The sequence below is a fragment of the Anticarsia gemmatalis genome, chromosome 14, assembly GCF_050436995.1.
Source record: "Anticarsia gemmatalis isolate Benzon Research Colony breed Stoneville strain chromosome 14, ilAntGemm2 primary, whole genome shotgun sequence".
NCBI lineage: Eukaryota > Metazoa > Arthropoda > Insecta > Lepidoptera > Erebidae > Anticarsia > Anticarsia gemmatalis.
The window spans coordinates 11551643-11565713 of NC_134758.1; the positions used below are offsets into that span (position 1 = coordinate 11551643).

A 14071-nucleotide genomic window follows, 5' to 3' on the forward strand; every position below is an offset into this window, starting at 1 on the left:
TAACCCCTATAAAAGTAATGAAAAGAAGTATTAAAATATCTAATTTATGTATTAGATTTATTTGATATAAAATAAATATTCAAACTATTTTACAATAATATACATAATGTAACAGAATTAATGACAATTAAAAATCCTTTTATAGTAATTAAATTCGAGACTTTAACGTGAACTATTAATGATGTACTCAACAAGCTTTAAATAAAACATTATTTATTATATTAATAGAGATCCAGTTTTAGTGTAATATTATAATATAATTAATTCTGTTACGTCACATACAATCCCATGATTTAAAAAAAAAACAAGTTTTGACAAAATACTTTCATGTCCGAGGAATATCAGTCTTAGGACTAACTTCATTGGGTACAAATTATATTGACAATGAACAGCAGATTAGAAATTAAATAATTCACAATCTATCATCATAAATAAGAAAATATATGAAGTGTACAATAATATTATAAACAATTGACTTTACAACAAATTCATTTCTTTATTTTATTACAATTTGAATTAAAATTACGATAAGACATAAATAAAATTGATTGACGATAAATAAATAATACATAATATAAAAGTACTTTGTACAATTTATACACATTATTATATCAAATGTTACTATTTTTTTCTTATAAATTAACTTCGGAAGAGGTACTGCTATGAAATCTTTCTAGTGAGGTTTGTAAAACTCGACTTTTTAACTGTAGATGCATATTTTTTTTGCTGTATAGCCCGTGATAAAAAGCTAAAGCAGTAACTTTATGTCATGATATTTACAGACAAGTAATAGAAATTCTGAAAAGAAAAAGAAAGTCTGAATTCCTAAGGACATGTGTCCTAAACCCTCACTTGGCCAGCGTGGCGGACTCAAGGGCTAACCCCTCTCTCGTTTGGGAGGAGACCCTCAACCAGAAGTTATTTATTTATTTATCAGGCGCGGCGATGTAGAGCGGCTCTTTTCCCGAACATCTATCTACATAATATATTTACCAATTCAGCCGATGAATGTCCACCCGAATATGTGTGTAGCAAGCCTAACTCTACAATTCCCACTAGAAAGAACACAACAGTAATATCTCTAAATCTAAACACTCAATGGAAGTTCTTTTATTGGAAAATTTGTCCACACCCACATTATTATAAGACCACTAATAAAATACCAAACAAGTACGCAACCAGAGCTAAAAGAAAATTTTCCTTTAAGAAAAACAAATGTTTTACAAAAATAAATGAACAATCATCTAATGAATTAACGATCAACATCACAGCCCTATCACACGTTCCAATGGTGTAAATTGTGTAAAATATCGATAACATTAATTAACCATAATCACTAGTATTTTCGTTGATAACGCACAAAATAATCGTTAATACTTTTCACACGGACTTTTGTATAAATCTAACGTTTCTAGCAATTTATGGAAGCATGTGCTTGTATTGGTGGTATGCTATTGATCTCATTTGATTGCCAGGCAACAATAGTTATATTTTAATAAAACTGATTATTCTGATTGCCGCATATACCTACTTATCCTTGAAACTACCAATGGAATTCGTACGATTAGGTACTCACAAATTCCTTGTGATAGAATTAACTTTGATCAATAATAATGTTCGTTACAAAGTTATTGGGCTTTGGATAGTATAATTTTCTTACGTGCCTTTTAAGTACTACATCATCCCTCTACACCATCCATCCTATGGAATGGGCGCTTATTTCACTACTAGTTCAATGACGAGTGATTTTAACTGGGTATGAGCGCTTGTCAGAAATCGAACCAATAACATACCACCTCAATACGTATCATAACATTCACAATCAACAACCACTACCACTTTAAGTGATCAATAAATAAAACGAACCACAAACACGACCCTTACTCACTACTCAGTCAACTAGTGCATCGCTTCAATCACTTTGGGGATCTTACTGAGATAATAGTCGTGATCGAATCTCGTCACGAGAATACCGTCCGTGACTTTAACACTCGTATCACTTGAATAGTCGATGTATTCACCTTTAGTAGTGGTCATTTTGCCTCGGACTGTTTTGATGATCGCGTCTCCTGCACACAGGTCCCACTTTTTTATTGTTGTAGCGTGTAGGTATACGTCAGCTGTGCCGTTCACGACCTCCATGACCTTGTACCCGGCGCCGGCCGCTGACGTCACGGTCGTCTTCTCTCCGAACGCTTCTTTGGCAATGTCTATGACTTTGCCGGCGTGAGAGCGAGATACTACCACTGTTGGATGCTCTTTGTGTTCCTCTTTCTGTAAATATAAGTATGTCTCATAAGAATAATGTTATGGCTTCCACTATGAATAGCAATAATTTGATTGTGCTCTAGCTGTTTCGTTCAGCCATGGAATTGTTTTGTCAACTCAGCAGTAGTCTATCGAGAGTCTGACATTTAAGATGTACTGCCAAAATAGTTCTTACCGAGAACGGTAGAGGCGCTAAACAAAATTTATTGTAAAATTCATCGATAGCTAGCCGGTTGTCGGTAGTCGATAGTAGTAGAGAATCTAGCTACAGTACCCTTATTGAACATACGTTTAGGTGATCGAAGGAAAGTACGAAAAGTCAACATGGATAGAGGGGTTCAATGATAGAAGCAACTTATCAAATCTGATTGTTAGTTTTATCATTCAATCAGCAATTTATTCAAAAGATCGCACTTTCTAATTCTACATTCATACATCGCTAAATGTATTTGTCGTTTACAATTCAGTAGGAAGCAATAACAATGGTTGTATTGTATTGTATGTAGTTACATTGTTAGTCACATAGGAGTCACGCAAACCTAATCGTACATAATCAAATGTGTGGTTTTACTATTGTAACTGTTATATGAGATTTATGTAATAATCTTTACCTACGGTAAAAATAGAAACCTACATGCATGATTTTAGGTTCTATTCCCTTCTATGGTATGGTCTTTGATCAACCTTTTCCCGGCGAGATATATTTGTATTGCATTCGAATTGCATTAACATTTTCGCATTGCTTCGAATCGGGAAACATGGATTGCTTTTTACGACCGATTTAGCCGACTGCGGTAAGGTGTGTTACGTAATAGAGGCTCTTGTAGTGTTTATTGCTTATGGCTCAGTGGTTAAAAGCGATAACCGTGGCGTATCTTGTGGATACAAACATCGCATTTTTAATCTAGACTGAACTTCTAACATCATTATAGAATAAACTGCGAGAAATTCAAAGCAGCGTAAATGTTTACTATTGTTTACATAATCACAAACCCTATTTTTAAGTGATTTATCCTGATAATATGTGTATAATTCAGTCCAACTCACATGTTCAACAGTAGGTATATTGCTGGAGTGTTTCTTGGTGTACCAGCCCCAGTAGGTGCGCGCGTGGAAGGGGTAGTGGATCACGCCGATGATCGGCACCCCCCGGATCGCCACGCACGCCATCGTCGTCACATATTGATATAGTGACTCTGGAAATTATACCGAAAATTGTATTTATCTTTATGTAGCAATGTCAATGGTGCAGTGGTTATAGTGGTTGGCAATTAATTCGCCCCGTGCGGATTGTAGGTTCGATTTCACATCTGAAAGGTGTACAAATAGCTGTATCAAAATTAGTTATTCTTAGTGCTTATTGATTCTATGTTTTAGAAGTCTTATGTGTGATTAACAATTTATTCTTAAGCCCTATGCACACTGCGTTAACGTCGACAACGACGGTGTGCGTGCTAGCGTGAGTATCGCTACAAACACGCGCACAACGTGTGCATAGTCCCTTAATAAGTGACTTGATGAAATACTAACTGTATCACAACAATATTGTGTTATTAGTTATTGAATTAAATTACTTCCTCTGTGAAAGGAAAATTTACCCATCCTTTGTACTTATTCTTAATAATTTTAAAAAGAGTGGTAATATTCAATAATGTGAATATCAGACAAGTGTGTCAATTAGAATAACATTTTTCATTTTGAAACAATAACTGCAATTAAAAACTGCTTACATTGTAACATAAGTAAAATTTGTACAGACTGAAAATAAACATGCTTTTGTGTGGTGTTTAGCTGTGAAAACAAATAAATTGCAATAATTTAAATCAGATGGTATATTGCAGAATTATCTGCAATTGATAAATTATAGGTAATGCTTTTTACAAGATTTACTTATACTTTACTTGATACATATTATTATTATTATGTTGAAAATAACCATAAATCATTTAACTATTTAGATCCAATAATGCAATAGGTTTCTCTCATATGGTGAGAGCACTGACCAGTTATTCAAGGTAAAATAATATGAAAGAGAAAATTTTATCTAGTACCATATGTAATAAGATACAGTACTAAATAAAACTCATATGAAATCCCTGTTTTTACTCAGTTTGTGCCCATGACTATTTATTATTTGATTAGCATACATATTCGACGTATGATTGACAAGGACAAGTATAAAAAAATATGAATATGAACTTGTATGTATTTATGAATACTTACGATTTGAAATTAAACATGTTTGTTGCTTCAATTACTTTGTTAATTAATGCAAATAATATGTATTTACCTGTGTACTCTTTGGTCGCATCTAACGGATCTATCCACACAGTAACATCCTTCACATACACCAGCTCATCATTCATGTACTCCACTATCCTGTGATCTTCGAGTACCTTGTCTAAGTCTATCGCTGGCTGGCTCTCACAACTCGAGTCACTCTTCGAGTGCTCCTCAGATACCACAGTGAGCTTCGGAAACGTGTTTTTCAACCCGTAGTACATTGCGCAATGCGAGGCGTAGTCGGCGTCCGTTACAGGATCAATAACCCCTTCTAACGTCTTACCTTTACTTTTAATATTAAGTTCATGGTTTTTACCCTCTTTTACTTTCTTCCCACCACGTTCAGTCGCCTGAATTATCGCCTTCAATAAACTTTTTAAGTTAACAAGATCACTTTTGTCTTGCGGATAACTTGCGCCCCCGGTACGCCAATAAATTATCAGAAATAATATAAAGGCTAATGAGAAACAAGCGAATTTATTCACTCTTAAAGTCCCACCGAAATTCATTGCGATTATTTCATAAAATTCTCTGTAATTTAATTTTGTTGTGAGGTGTGTACACTTTTCAAAACATGACAATCATATGACAAGTGACGTATTTGATGTCATTGCTTGTTTGGAAATACATCACGTTCGGATACTTATCTGAAAGTAGTCAAAATATTTTTTCCAAACCATGTATTGCAATTAGAAGAAATTACTCAACTAACTTAGGTATTTATCTACTTAACCAAAAACCTACCGCGTTGTTGTGTTATAAGGTATCTATTCATATGCCTTTTTAAACATTGGTTTTTCAATTAACTCACCGCTCCACCCTACTAAGTCCTTGCTTTGGTTGCATTATTTAGTAAGTTTTCACACCTCTAATTCATAAAGTCTATGACATTTTATCAGCTGTCACCAATCCGTCAACTTGAGAATAATGAGAATTTTTATCAGTCTATGATCGGCCGCAGATGTGCGAGAGAGCACTGGTGCTACAAAATTATTATTTTCATTTTTTATCGTTATTACTGAAGCAAGAATATAATATCTCGAAGCTATCGAGTCGTAACAATATAGTGGCACTACACAAAGTTATACAAGATGATTTTAGTGGACATGTACGACATGGTAAGTGATCGTTCTCGGTACTAATTACTCATCGTGTGTTAAGCAGTTTTTCAATGAATAAATTCCTTTGCAGGCGGGATGGTGGACGCTAATAATCAGTTTACAGGTCATAGCCATATCAACCTACTTTTTCTGGAGCAAGAAGAAATCTAAGGAGTACGATCCTCTGTGTAACGGTGCTCCGATAAACTGGAAGCCTGTGCCTTTAGTAGAGCATGATGTGACGGTGGAAGAACCTCCTTTGATGGGTAAAATTGACGAAAATGTGTTGAACGTGAGTGCTACAAGTTTCCTTAGCTTGGACAAAGAGGAATCTATTCTTGAAGATGCTTTGAAGTCTCTTGACAAGTATGGCGTGGGTTCTTGTGGACCTAGAGGGTTTTATGGAACTATAGACGTGCACTTGGACTTGGAAGAGCGTCTGGCGAAGTTCCTGGAGGTGGAGGAGACTTGTGTTTACTCTTATGGGTTCTCTACTGTTGCCAGTGCTATACCTGCTTATGCTAAGAGAGGAGATATTGTCTTTGTGTAAGTATGCTACTTCATCTTAATATGATAGATCATATGATTTTTTGTTCTGTACTAATATTTTAATGTTTTATAAAAACTAACTACTGTTAATTAAGTCAACTTAGATTCAATAATCACATTCAACTGCAGGGAAAATTTGTTCCTCAGATTCTGGTTATTTTTCCTTCAAGGATATAATAGAATGAGGATGTACACTTTCCTTGGATAAAAAATATTTATTGCAACTTAAAATTCCCTTAGGAGCAAGATTACAATTCTCAGGGAATTTTAATCTATAATAAAACAAACTCAAATATGTTGGTAAAGTGACAGCAAAATATTCATAAGTCACTGATTCACTTACCAAGGTTGTTATGCATCAAAAACTGTCATGGATGGTTAACTCATCAGAGGGCAAAACTTATAAGGACTTTTTAAATAACTCATAAATAAGTAAATATCTTTTTACAACTGTTCACCTGGTTATGAATTAAACAAAGCTTGTACTTTGGTAACCTTAAATTTTTTGATCACAAAATCTTGTATTTTCTTTTAAAATATAATTATGAAGCAGTTTTAAACTAAGGGTTTTTTCGTGCTGATTCTGCAAAGCCATAATAGATTCCCTACACAATAAATAATGTAACTCTACAGCTAACATAACTCCTCCTTTCAGTGATGAATGTGTCTGGTTTGCTATCCAGAAAGGCTTAGATGCCTCTCGCAGCACAGTCCGTTACTTCAAACACAACAATGCTGATCATCTTGAGGAGTTGTTGGCTGAAGCTGCCAGGAAGAAGGAGCTGCACCCTCGGAGAAGGGCTTTCTTGATTGCTGAAGCCATTTACTTCAATACCGGTGAAATGTGCCCCTTGAAACGGTTGGTCCAATTGGCCAGGAAGTACAAATTGAGGATTATTCTAGATGAGAGTTTGACTATTGGGGTAAGTACTTAATACTGTAGTCTGATGCATAATAGTTATAAAATGGCATATAAAATGAAAATAAGATTATAATTCATATTAAAATTTGAATCAAACTAATTTAGATTCAGTCACAACTTAATTTTAATATTATATTATTTATTTGCATCAAAACAATTCAACATTTGAATAAATTGCAAATTACTGTGTACATATTCGGCTATGCAGTGAATAACAAAGTAGGTAGGTATAATACAGGTTATCCATCTAATCAGGTATTATGAGAATGATTTTGTTGTACCTCTATAGTAAACATTTGATTTGAGGTAGCTCCACCCAATAAATAGCAATTCTCACTTTAATCAAATACATTTAGTACAATCAGTGAAGAAATTCAGCCAAGTTCGTATCTATTATGTAAGAGTCGATCAATTAGCAGTCCATCTACTATTCTTGATTGATAGAATAGCATACAGAACGCACGCGGAAGACTAGCGTATGTATAACCACCAGCAAACATTTTTTTTGCTTAACGAAAGGCTGGTGGGTGTCTACTTGAAAACAGCCTTTTATTAAGCTAGGGACAGCTATTCCTGCATACACAGACAGAATAGTGAAAAAAAAGTACCTATTTATTGCTAGACTTATTGTTCAAATATTATTTTGTGTATACTCAAGTTAACCAGGTCTATAAGCTATTATTTTCTTTGGCAGGTTGTAGGCAAGCATGGTCGAGGTATCACGGAGCTACTAGACGTTCCTCGCGACGAGATCGATCTTATTGTCGGCTCTCTAGAACACTCGTTTGCAACTATTGGCGGTTTCTGCGCTGGCACGCATTTTATTGTAGAACATCAGAGACTTTCTGGACTTGGTAAGTAGTTTATCACCACCATTTGTTGAGGAAAATTACTTCATGAGCCTATGGTACCTTATGTCAAGATAAAATTATTCATTGTTCATTTGCTACCATAAACTGTGAAATAAGCAATTTGTAACTTAACTCATTTCGTAGTTACGAAACAGTGCTTTTAAAATGTAATTGCTTTATCTGCCTACAACATAAATTTAAATGTTCCCCTGCACAAAGATCTTTAATTATGCCAGCATCTAAAAAACGTTTTTGTTTGTTTTAGGATACTGTTTCAGTGCTTCGCTACCTCCAATGTTGACTCAGGCCGCCATCTCAGGACTGAACATCTTAGAAGCAAAGCCTACAATTATAGAAGAACTTAATGTTAACTCTAAGAAACTCAACAAGTAAGTATTATTCATTCAAACTGTTTCTATTTCTTTCATAAAACTGAAGAAAGAATTGAAAATTCTCTTAAAATTAAGTAACTTTTCTACACAAGTTTCCTCAGCAGTCGGCAGTCCAAAGTCTTATATATTGCTTGGGAATAACAAGTCTTTTGGAAAAGCCTAGTAACATTTTCTATTAATTACTTCCTTATTAGGGAAACACATCTAAGCAAAACAAAGCAGCACTCAATAAAGTTATCCTCAATCTTTCCCTTTATTGAGGTCACTAGACTACTTCCTAAACACATATTGTACAGGAATTCTTAATGCATATTTCTTCTAAAGTGAAGAGCAATTTAATATACTACCATGTATGTGTAAGACTTGCTACACAGAATCAGTTAGGCACGTTCGTTTCGATTATATCTATTGAATAACAAAACCGACTCGACTGACTTAACCCCGGTTTCTGAGTAAATTTAACGGTAGTTTATCTATTCAATAGCGTTTTTTTTTTGTATGAGTTTTGACACTATTGAATAGATAAACTACCGCTAAATGTACCTCAAAAACCGGGGGTTATTCGGCTTCAGCCGATCGGGTTTATCTACACATATTCGGTTATGTTGCACGGCTAGGATGTTCAATGCCGAACCAAAGTATGTAGCAAGCCTAAAAGAAACTTATTTGAACTAGATTTTCAATTGTAATTTCTTAGGAATGTTCTCTAAAATAATCATTCATTTCGTTATTTTATCTCAATGCTTAATCTATGCAGTTTAAAGTTTGTAAATTATCCTCAGTGATATGAATTACCACGCGGTTTGATAACGTTATATTGTCCACATGGGTATATTAATGCGATAAATTCAAGGTATGAGTGACTCATTGTACTATAACGCCTAGTACAGTTTATTACGATGTTTACTTAATAGTATTATGGGAATACCTAGTATAAAGTAAAATATACTAGTACCTACTATTTCTTTGTTTGTTTATGCTGTATACAAATTGAAAGCGGATAGTAAGTAATACATGCATATATCACGCCTTTTTCGCGAAGGGATAGTCAGAGACCAAATCACGCCACTTGGTACGATCCTTAGAAACTTCCCTAGCTTAATTCATATATAATAAAATATCCATTTAAATAACGTTAAATACTATGTAATTAGTCTTACTTACTTATTAGTAACACAAAATTTTATTTCTTTCAGATCCCTATCTCAACTAAAGCACTTCAGATTCCGGGGCGATGACATCTCTCCAATCAAGCACGTATACCTCAAGAAGGACGATCTCACAGACAGACTAAAACACTCCTACCTCCGCAACATTGCCAACTATTGCCTAGAGAAAGGCGTCGCTATGGCCGTCGCAGCGTACTTACGTGACGTAGAAGTCAACTGCCCTGAACCTTCCATTAGACTAGCCGCTAGCAGAAAACTAAACGACGACAATATTAATCTACTCTGTACTCTTTTAGACGAGGCTTACGAACAAGTAGGACCTAAGCCTGAGCTGCTGCCGGTACATTAAAAAAATATTCTATATTGTCTATGGTCAACATGGCGTAGTTGGCGGGAAGTACAATTGTGTTCTGTCCATGTAACGTTTTGTTTTTGTTGAATACATGCACATATCAAGTGTTAGTGCTATAATTATGAACTTTAGTAGACTAGCTGATATTAGCCTTTATAACGTGATGGCTGTTCCCAAATTTAACAAGGAAGAACGAGGAGAATTATCATCAATTATTAAATTAATACTGAAATGCTCGAATCAGTAATGTTATACTACTATTTTAGTCTTATTAAAGTTCCTAGTTATGCCACTAAACGAAATATATTGAATATTTTTTGCACTTACATGTTAAGGTCATCGAATAACTTAATTACAATAATTACGAAGGCATTTAATATTTATTTTTACAGTATGAATACATGAACACCAAATTTTAGTAAGATCATGCACAAGTTTTAAATATTTACCAATAGAATGTTATTTAAGATTGTATTTTAGGTCAACATTTGAATAAATTTGCTGAGAGAAACTAATTTTTAGATATCTTATGTAATAGCAAACATAACTCGTAAAATATGGGTGTGATTCACCTCTGCCAAACCTTTTTAGGGCAGTTCCCTAAAATAGGCGTAATGTTATGTTACATTTAAAAATTAGATTATATTGCGCACTGTTATCTAGGTCTTAAAGTATTAGAAATAAAAAACGGTAATTTTTATAATTATTTTGTTGTATTCCGCTACAATATGTGGCTTAAACTTAACAGTATAAACTTCTCTACTTATTTTTTTGTATTTTTGTAATTTATTTGTCGTGAACATGAATAACAATACTATACTTATCTAAGTAGACGACAATAAAATCTATGGTATTATAATTGCACTCTAGATAAATATCTCTACTTACAATATTACAGCCAGATTAGTTGAATAATAATATATCTGAAATAAAATCTTTTTGTCATATTCAAAATCGTTAATCATTATAGGTAGATTTGTTTAAATTTTACGTGTTAGTTTAATTTGATTGTAATATTTGGTTTATTTATAATGTTTCAGGATTCATCTAAGTTACAAATACTGTCTTTCTATGAAAAAAAAACCTAAATCTACATAAATATCTCTACATTTCTATAATCATTCTAATGCATTGAGTTTCGCTACAATGTTACCTTAAGCAAGTGCCTTGAACCAACTTGATGTAAAAATACACTTCAAAATACTCATTCCAATAAATTTGTGTGAAGTTCTAAGAATGGTGTATTTTTATTTCAAATATTTTAAAATTACCGAGGTGTTATAAAATGGTGGTCACAATAATGTCATGACATGTTAATAATTATTATATATTAATTCAGCACAGTGCTTGTTATGTTAATAAATATTATATTAAAGAATACTATTAAAAAATGCGTTTTATTTGTTAATAAAATTGTATATAATCTATGTTTGAACACGACCGCTGATGGTGACAGCCTTTTAGACGATAGTTAATTTTAAATATTATTCTAAAATTTGGAGGGAAAAGTCGGGAATGTAGATTTTAAAAGTTTTCAAGAAGAAAATGTCTTGTTTTAAATATTTTCAACGCTGAAATATGCCTATCGAAACATCACATGAGACAAAACATTCTAATCCTACCTTCTACTAACTCATCTAGTTATAATAAAAGCTCCATAAACAAAACAAGCATAACAAACAACTAAGCACAAAAATTTAACGATTTAAAGCGACAAAAGTCGGAACAATAGCTAGCGATATATTGCCCATTTACATGGGAACTAATTCGTCACTCATATGACAATAGCCGACATTCCTCTTGAATTCTGTCTCATCGGGAGCGTGCAATGGTTTCCGTATTTCCACCAGCCGTCTATCCGTCTCCAAAGCTTGGTTCTTATACTGAAGGTCTTTGGTCACGCGTTGATGGTGGTTGTACATCCCGTGGTAAGTAGTCCTGTCGAAAACAGTTAAATTAATGGCGAACCATTTGCTGCTTACCATTTTTTTAAGCTAGGTATCGTAATTTACGTACAGCGCATCTTCCAGTTTCTTCTCTAGCAAGTTATGACTGGTGTGGACTCTTTCAAATTCTTCTATGAGACCTCTCATTGGTTTATCCTGAGAAATAATGCCGTGTTGTAGTTATTACTAAGTAATATCAAACGTTGAGACCTAAATAAAGTTATTGATCGATTTTTTTTTGATATAAATTACATAAGTATATTAACCAAAAAGTTTATATTTGAAAAAGAGAAAATATACAGGCTGATTTAATGCAAAAAATCCACAAAAAAGCCATTTGTTTTTAAAAATATAAAGAAAAAGAAAACTTTAATGGCATCTGTTTAATTTTTTTGATTCGTAGTTGCCAAAGTTGCGAGTACCTACAATCAATAAAAAGTTTTTAATTAAATCACAGTTTCATCTTACCTGAACTCTCTCAAGCACTGGACGTCTGGTCCTCATTTCGAGGCGTGTCTCGACACACTTGGTTGGGTTCAACTTGTCATGAACAGCAGCTCTCAAACTCTCTATCTCTTTGTCTACTTTGGCTAGATTTTGTTCCAACTGAAATTAAACACAGGAAATATATAGCCAACCAAATGAGAAACACATTCATTTTAATGTATCTCCGATCTACCACTTTACCTTATATTTCTGCCACTCCATCTCATTCCTCGCTCGCTGTATATCAAACACCCTCCTCCTCATGACCAGCTCCACATGTTGGCACTGCGCGTGCATCTGATTCCTGGCTGTCTCCCTGCTCTTGAACATGGTCTCCCGAAGATTCTTAGACTCTGCCATCAGTTGCTCAGCGATTTTTATTGTGTTCTCGATGCAGTGGACGTAGCTCTCTTCTGTCATGGATCTAGAAATAAGTTAAGCGAGTATGCATTTAAAAAAAAAAAAACCTAAGTACCTATTTAACAATCGCAGGTCTTCAAAACCAAAATCCACAGCAAAGAATGAAACGTCGAAAAAATTACAGTAGTAGGTACAACCCATAACTTGATTATACGCAGAATTCAAGTTGGTAAGTACAATGGGCGCAGAAAACCTTACCACAATCCTTTAACTTACTCGGTGGGTACCCTGGTAGGGTCCAATTTGTAGCTGATATCCGAGCTCTCCCTGGTAAGATCTTTGACGTGATACTCCAAGTCGAGGGTCTCGTCCTTGTTCTTGATCTCTCGCTCTAGACGACACAGCACGTTCTGCAATTCTTTGATCTTCTCCCAGCCCATGTGACACACGTCGGTGAGGACGCGTTTGCTGTTCTCTGCTATATGGAGCTCCTGAAGGCAGATGATTACTTGAAGACAGAAAATCTAGGTCAAATCGTTTCGATTAGAAGTCCCGTAGAAGAAAAAGAAATCGTTTCCAAAATCACTGTAATAACACTACTTTAGCAGTCTGCAGTGGCATTCTAGCAGTGGCTCTTCGTAGTTGAGCCAACGTTGAGCGAGATTTGTAGGGCTGTTTTAATCGTAAAATTGCTGATGCTGTAAATAAATCAATTGATAACCTTTTTCAGTTCCTCTCCCAGCTGGTCCCTGGTCAACTCTGGTGGCACTCTCTGGTCTCTATTAGAGAGACATGACGCTATCACCATTAAAGGCACTTGAAGCGATTCCAAGTGCAGTTCCGTGGCATGCTTCTCCTCCTTGAGAGCTCTTATTTCATCCTTCACACACTCCCGAGTGAACCGTTGTTTCTCGCGCCATGAATGGACTTCGAAAATCCTGTAAAATATACAACCGTGTATAATTATTTTCTGTAATCAATCTACTATAATAGTTAACTCTTACCTATCTCTCAAGAGCTCTGTGTTAACGTAATTATCCCATCTTGTTGTGACTGAAGTTTCATTCCGCAGTTGATTCGCCCTTTGTCTTAGTTCATAAGATTCAAAGCGACGGAGCCTAGCCTCATTTTGCAGCCTCTGAATGTTTCTGGTCCAGTCTAACACTGATATTTGTGGATGAGGCTTCTCAAAAACGGGCACGGAAGCATCCATGGCGTAAATAAATAAATATGACTACATCCACCCGAACTGCATAAGTGTGAAAGCGTTTCCCTATGTTTGATCGATATTTTAGGGACTTCAGTTCTTTTGTTATGGTAAATAGGAAGAAATAAATCGTAAAACTAACTGGGTAGCAAGCCACAAATTCGGAATTTCGTATTTTAATGTAAA

The 14071-nt window shown here is 34.7% G+C and overlaps 3 protein-coding genes across 3 annotated transcripts; 1 reads left to right on the forward strand and 2 right to left on the reverse strand.

Annotated features, from left to right (window-relative positions):
• Positions 1-123: 123 nt before the first annotated feature.
• Positions 124-5138, reverse strand: LOC142978134 (putative inositol monophosphatase 3). The gene is made up of 3 exons (XM_076122441.1): positions 4559-5138; positions 3316-3464; positions 124-2274 (listed from the first exon to the last, which is right to left on the reverse strand). The coding sequence occupies exons 1-3, from the start codon at positions 5058-5060 to the stop codon at positions 1900-1902; spliced, it is 1026 nt and encodes a 341-aa protein (XP_075978556.1). The 5' UTR covers positions 5061-5138; the 3' UTR covers positions 124-1899.
• A 325-nt stretch (positions 5139-5463) lies between these two features.
• Spt-I (serine palmitoyltransferase subunit I) lies at positions 5464-11208 on the forward strand. Its single transcript, XM_076122804.1, has 6 exons — positions 5464-5669; positions 5743-6197; positions 6856-7123; positions 7817-7976; positions 8239-8362; positions 9562-11208. The coding sequence occupies exons 1-6, from the start codon at positions 5643-5645 to the stop codon at positions 9881-9883; spliced, it is 1356 nt and encodes a 451-aa protein (XP_075978919.1). The 5' UTR covers positions 5464-5642; the 3' UTR covers positions 9884-11208.
• Positions 11209-11426: 218 nt separating this feature from the next.
• LOC142978377 (tektin-B1-like) lies at positions 11427-13917 on the reverse strand. Its single transcript, XM_076122805.1, has 7 exons — positions 13683-13917; positions 13400-13616; positions 12955-13169; positions 12520-12742; positions 12301-12438; positions 11903-11988; positions 11427-11824 (listed from the first exon to the last, which is right to left on the reverse strand). The coding sequence occupies exons 1-7, from the start codon at positions 13889-13891 to the stop codon at positions 11638-11640; spliced, it is 1275 nt and encodes a 424-aa protein (XP_075978920.1). The 5' UTR covers positions 13892-13917; the 3' UTR covers positions 11427-11637.
• Positions 13918-14071: the final 154 nt, after the last annotated feature.

Bases quoted from the DNA above. Each gene is read 5' to 3' on its own strand.
- LOC142978134 (XM_076122441.1), bottom strand. From the start codon at position 5,060: ATGAATTTCGGTGGGACTTTAAGAGTGAATAAATTCGCTTGTTTCTCA. The intron at 3,465-4,558 runs GTAAATACATAT...TATAATTTCCAG, and splicing joins TGCGACCAAAGAGTACACAG to AGTCACTATATCAATATGTG. The intron at 2,275-3,315 runs GTGAGTTGGACT...TTATATTTACAG, and splicing joins ATATACCTACTGTTGAACAT to AAAGAGGAACACAAAGAGCA.
- Spt-I (XM_076122804.1), top strand. From the start codon at position 5,643: ATGATTTTAGTGGACATGTACGACATG. The intron at 6,198-6,855 runs GTAAGTATGCTA...TCCTCCTTTCAG, and splicing joins AGAGGAGATATTGTCTTTGT to TGATGAATGTGTCTGGTTTG. The intron at 8,363-9,561 runs GTAAGTATTATT...TATTTCTTTCAG, and splicing joins AACTCTAAGAAACTCAACAA to ATCCCTATCTCAACTAAAGC.
- LOC142978377 (XM_076122805.1), bottom strand. From the start codon at position 13,891: ATGGATGCTTCCGTGCCCGTTTTTGAGAAGCCTCATCCACAAATATCA. The intron at 13,617-13,682 runs GTAAGAGTTAAC...TATATTTTACAG, and splicing joins ACAGAGCTCTTGAGAGATAG to GATTTTCGAAGTCCATTCAT. The intron at 11,825-11,902 runs GTACGTAAATTA...TGTTTTCGACAG, and splicing joins AAGAAACTGGAAGATGCGCT to GACTACTTACCACGGGATGT.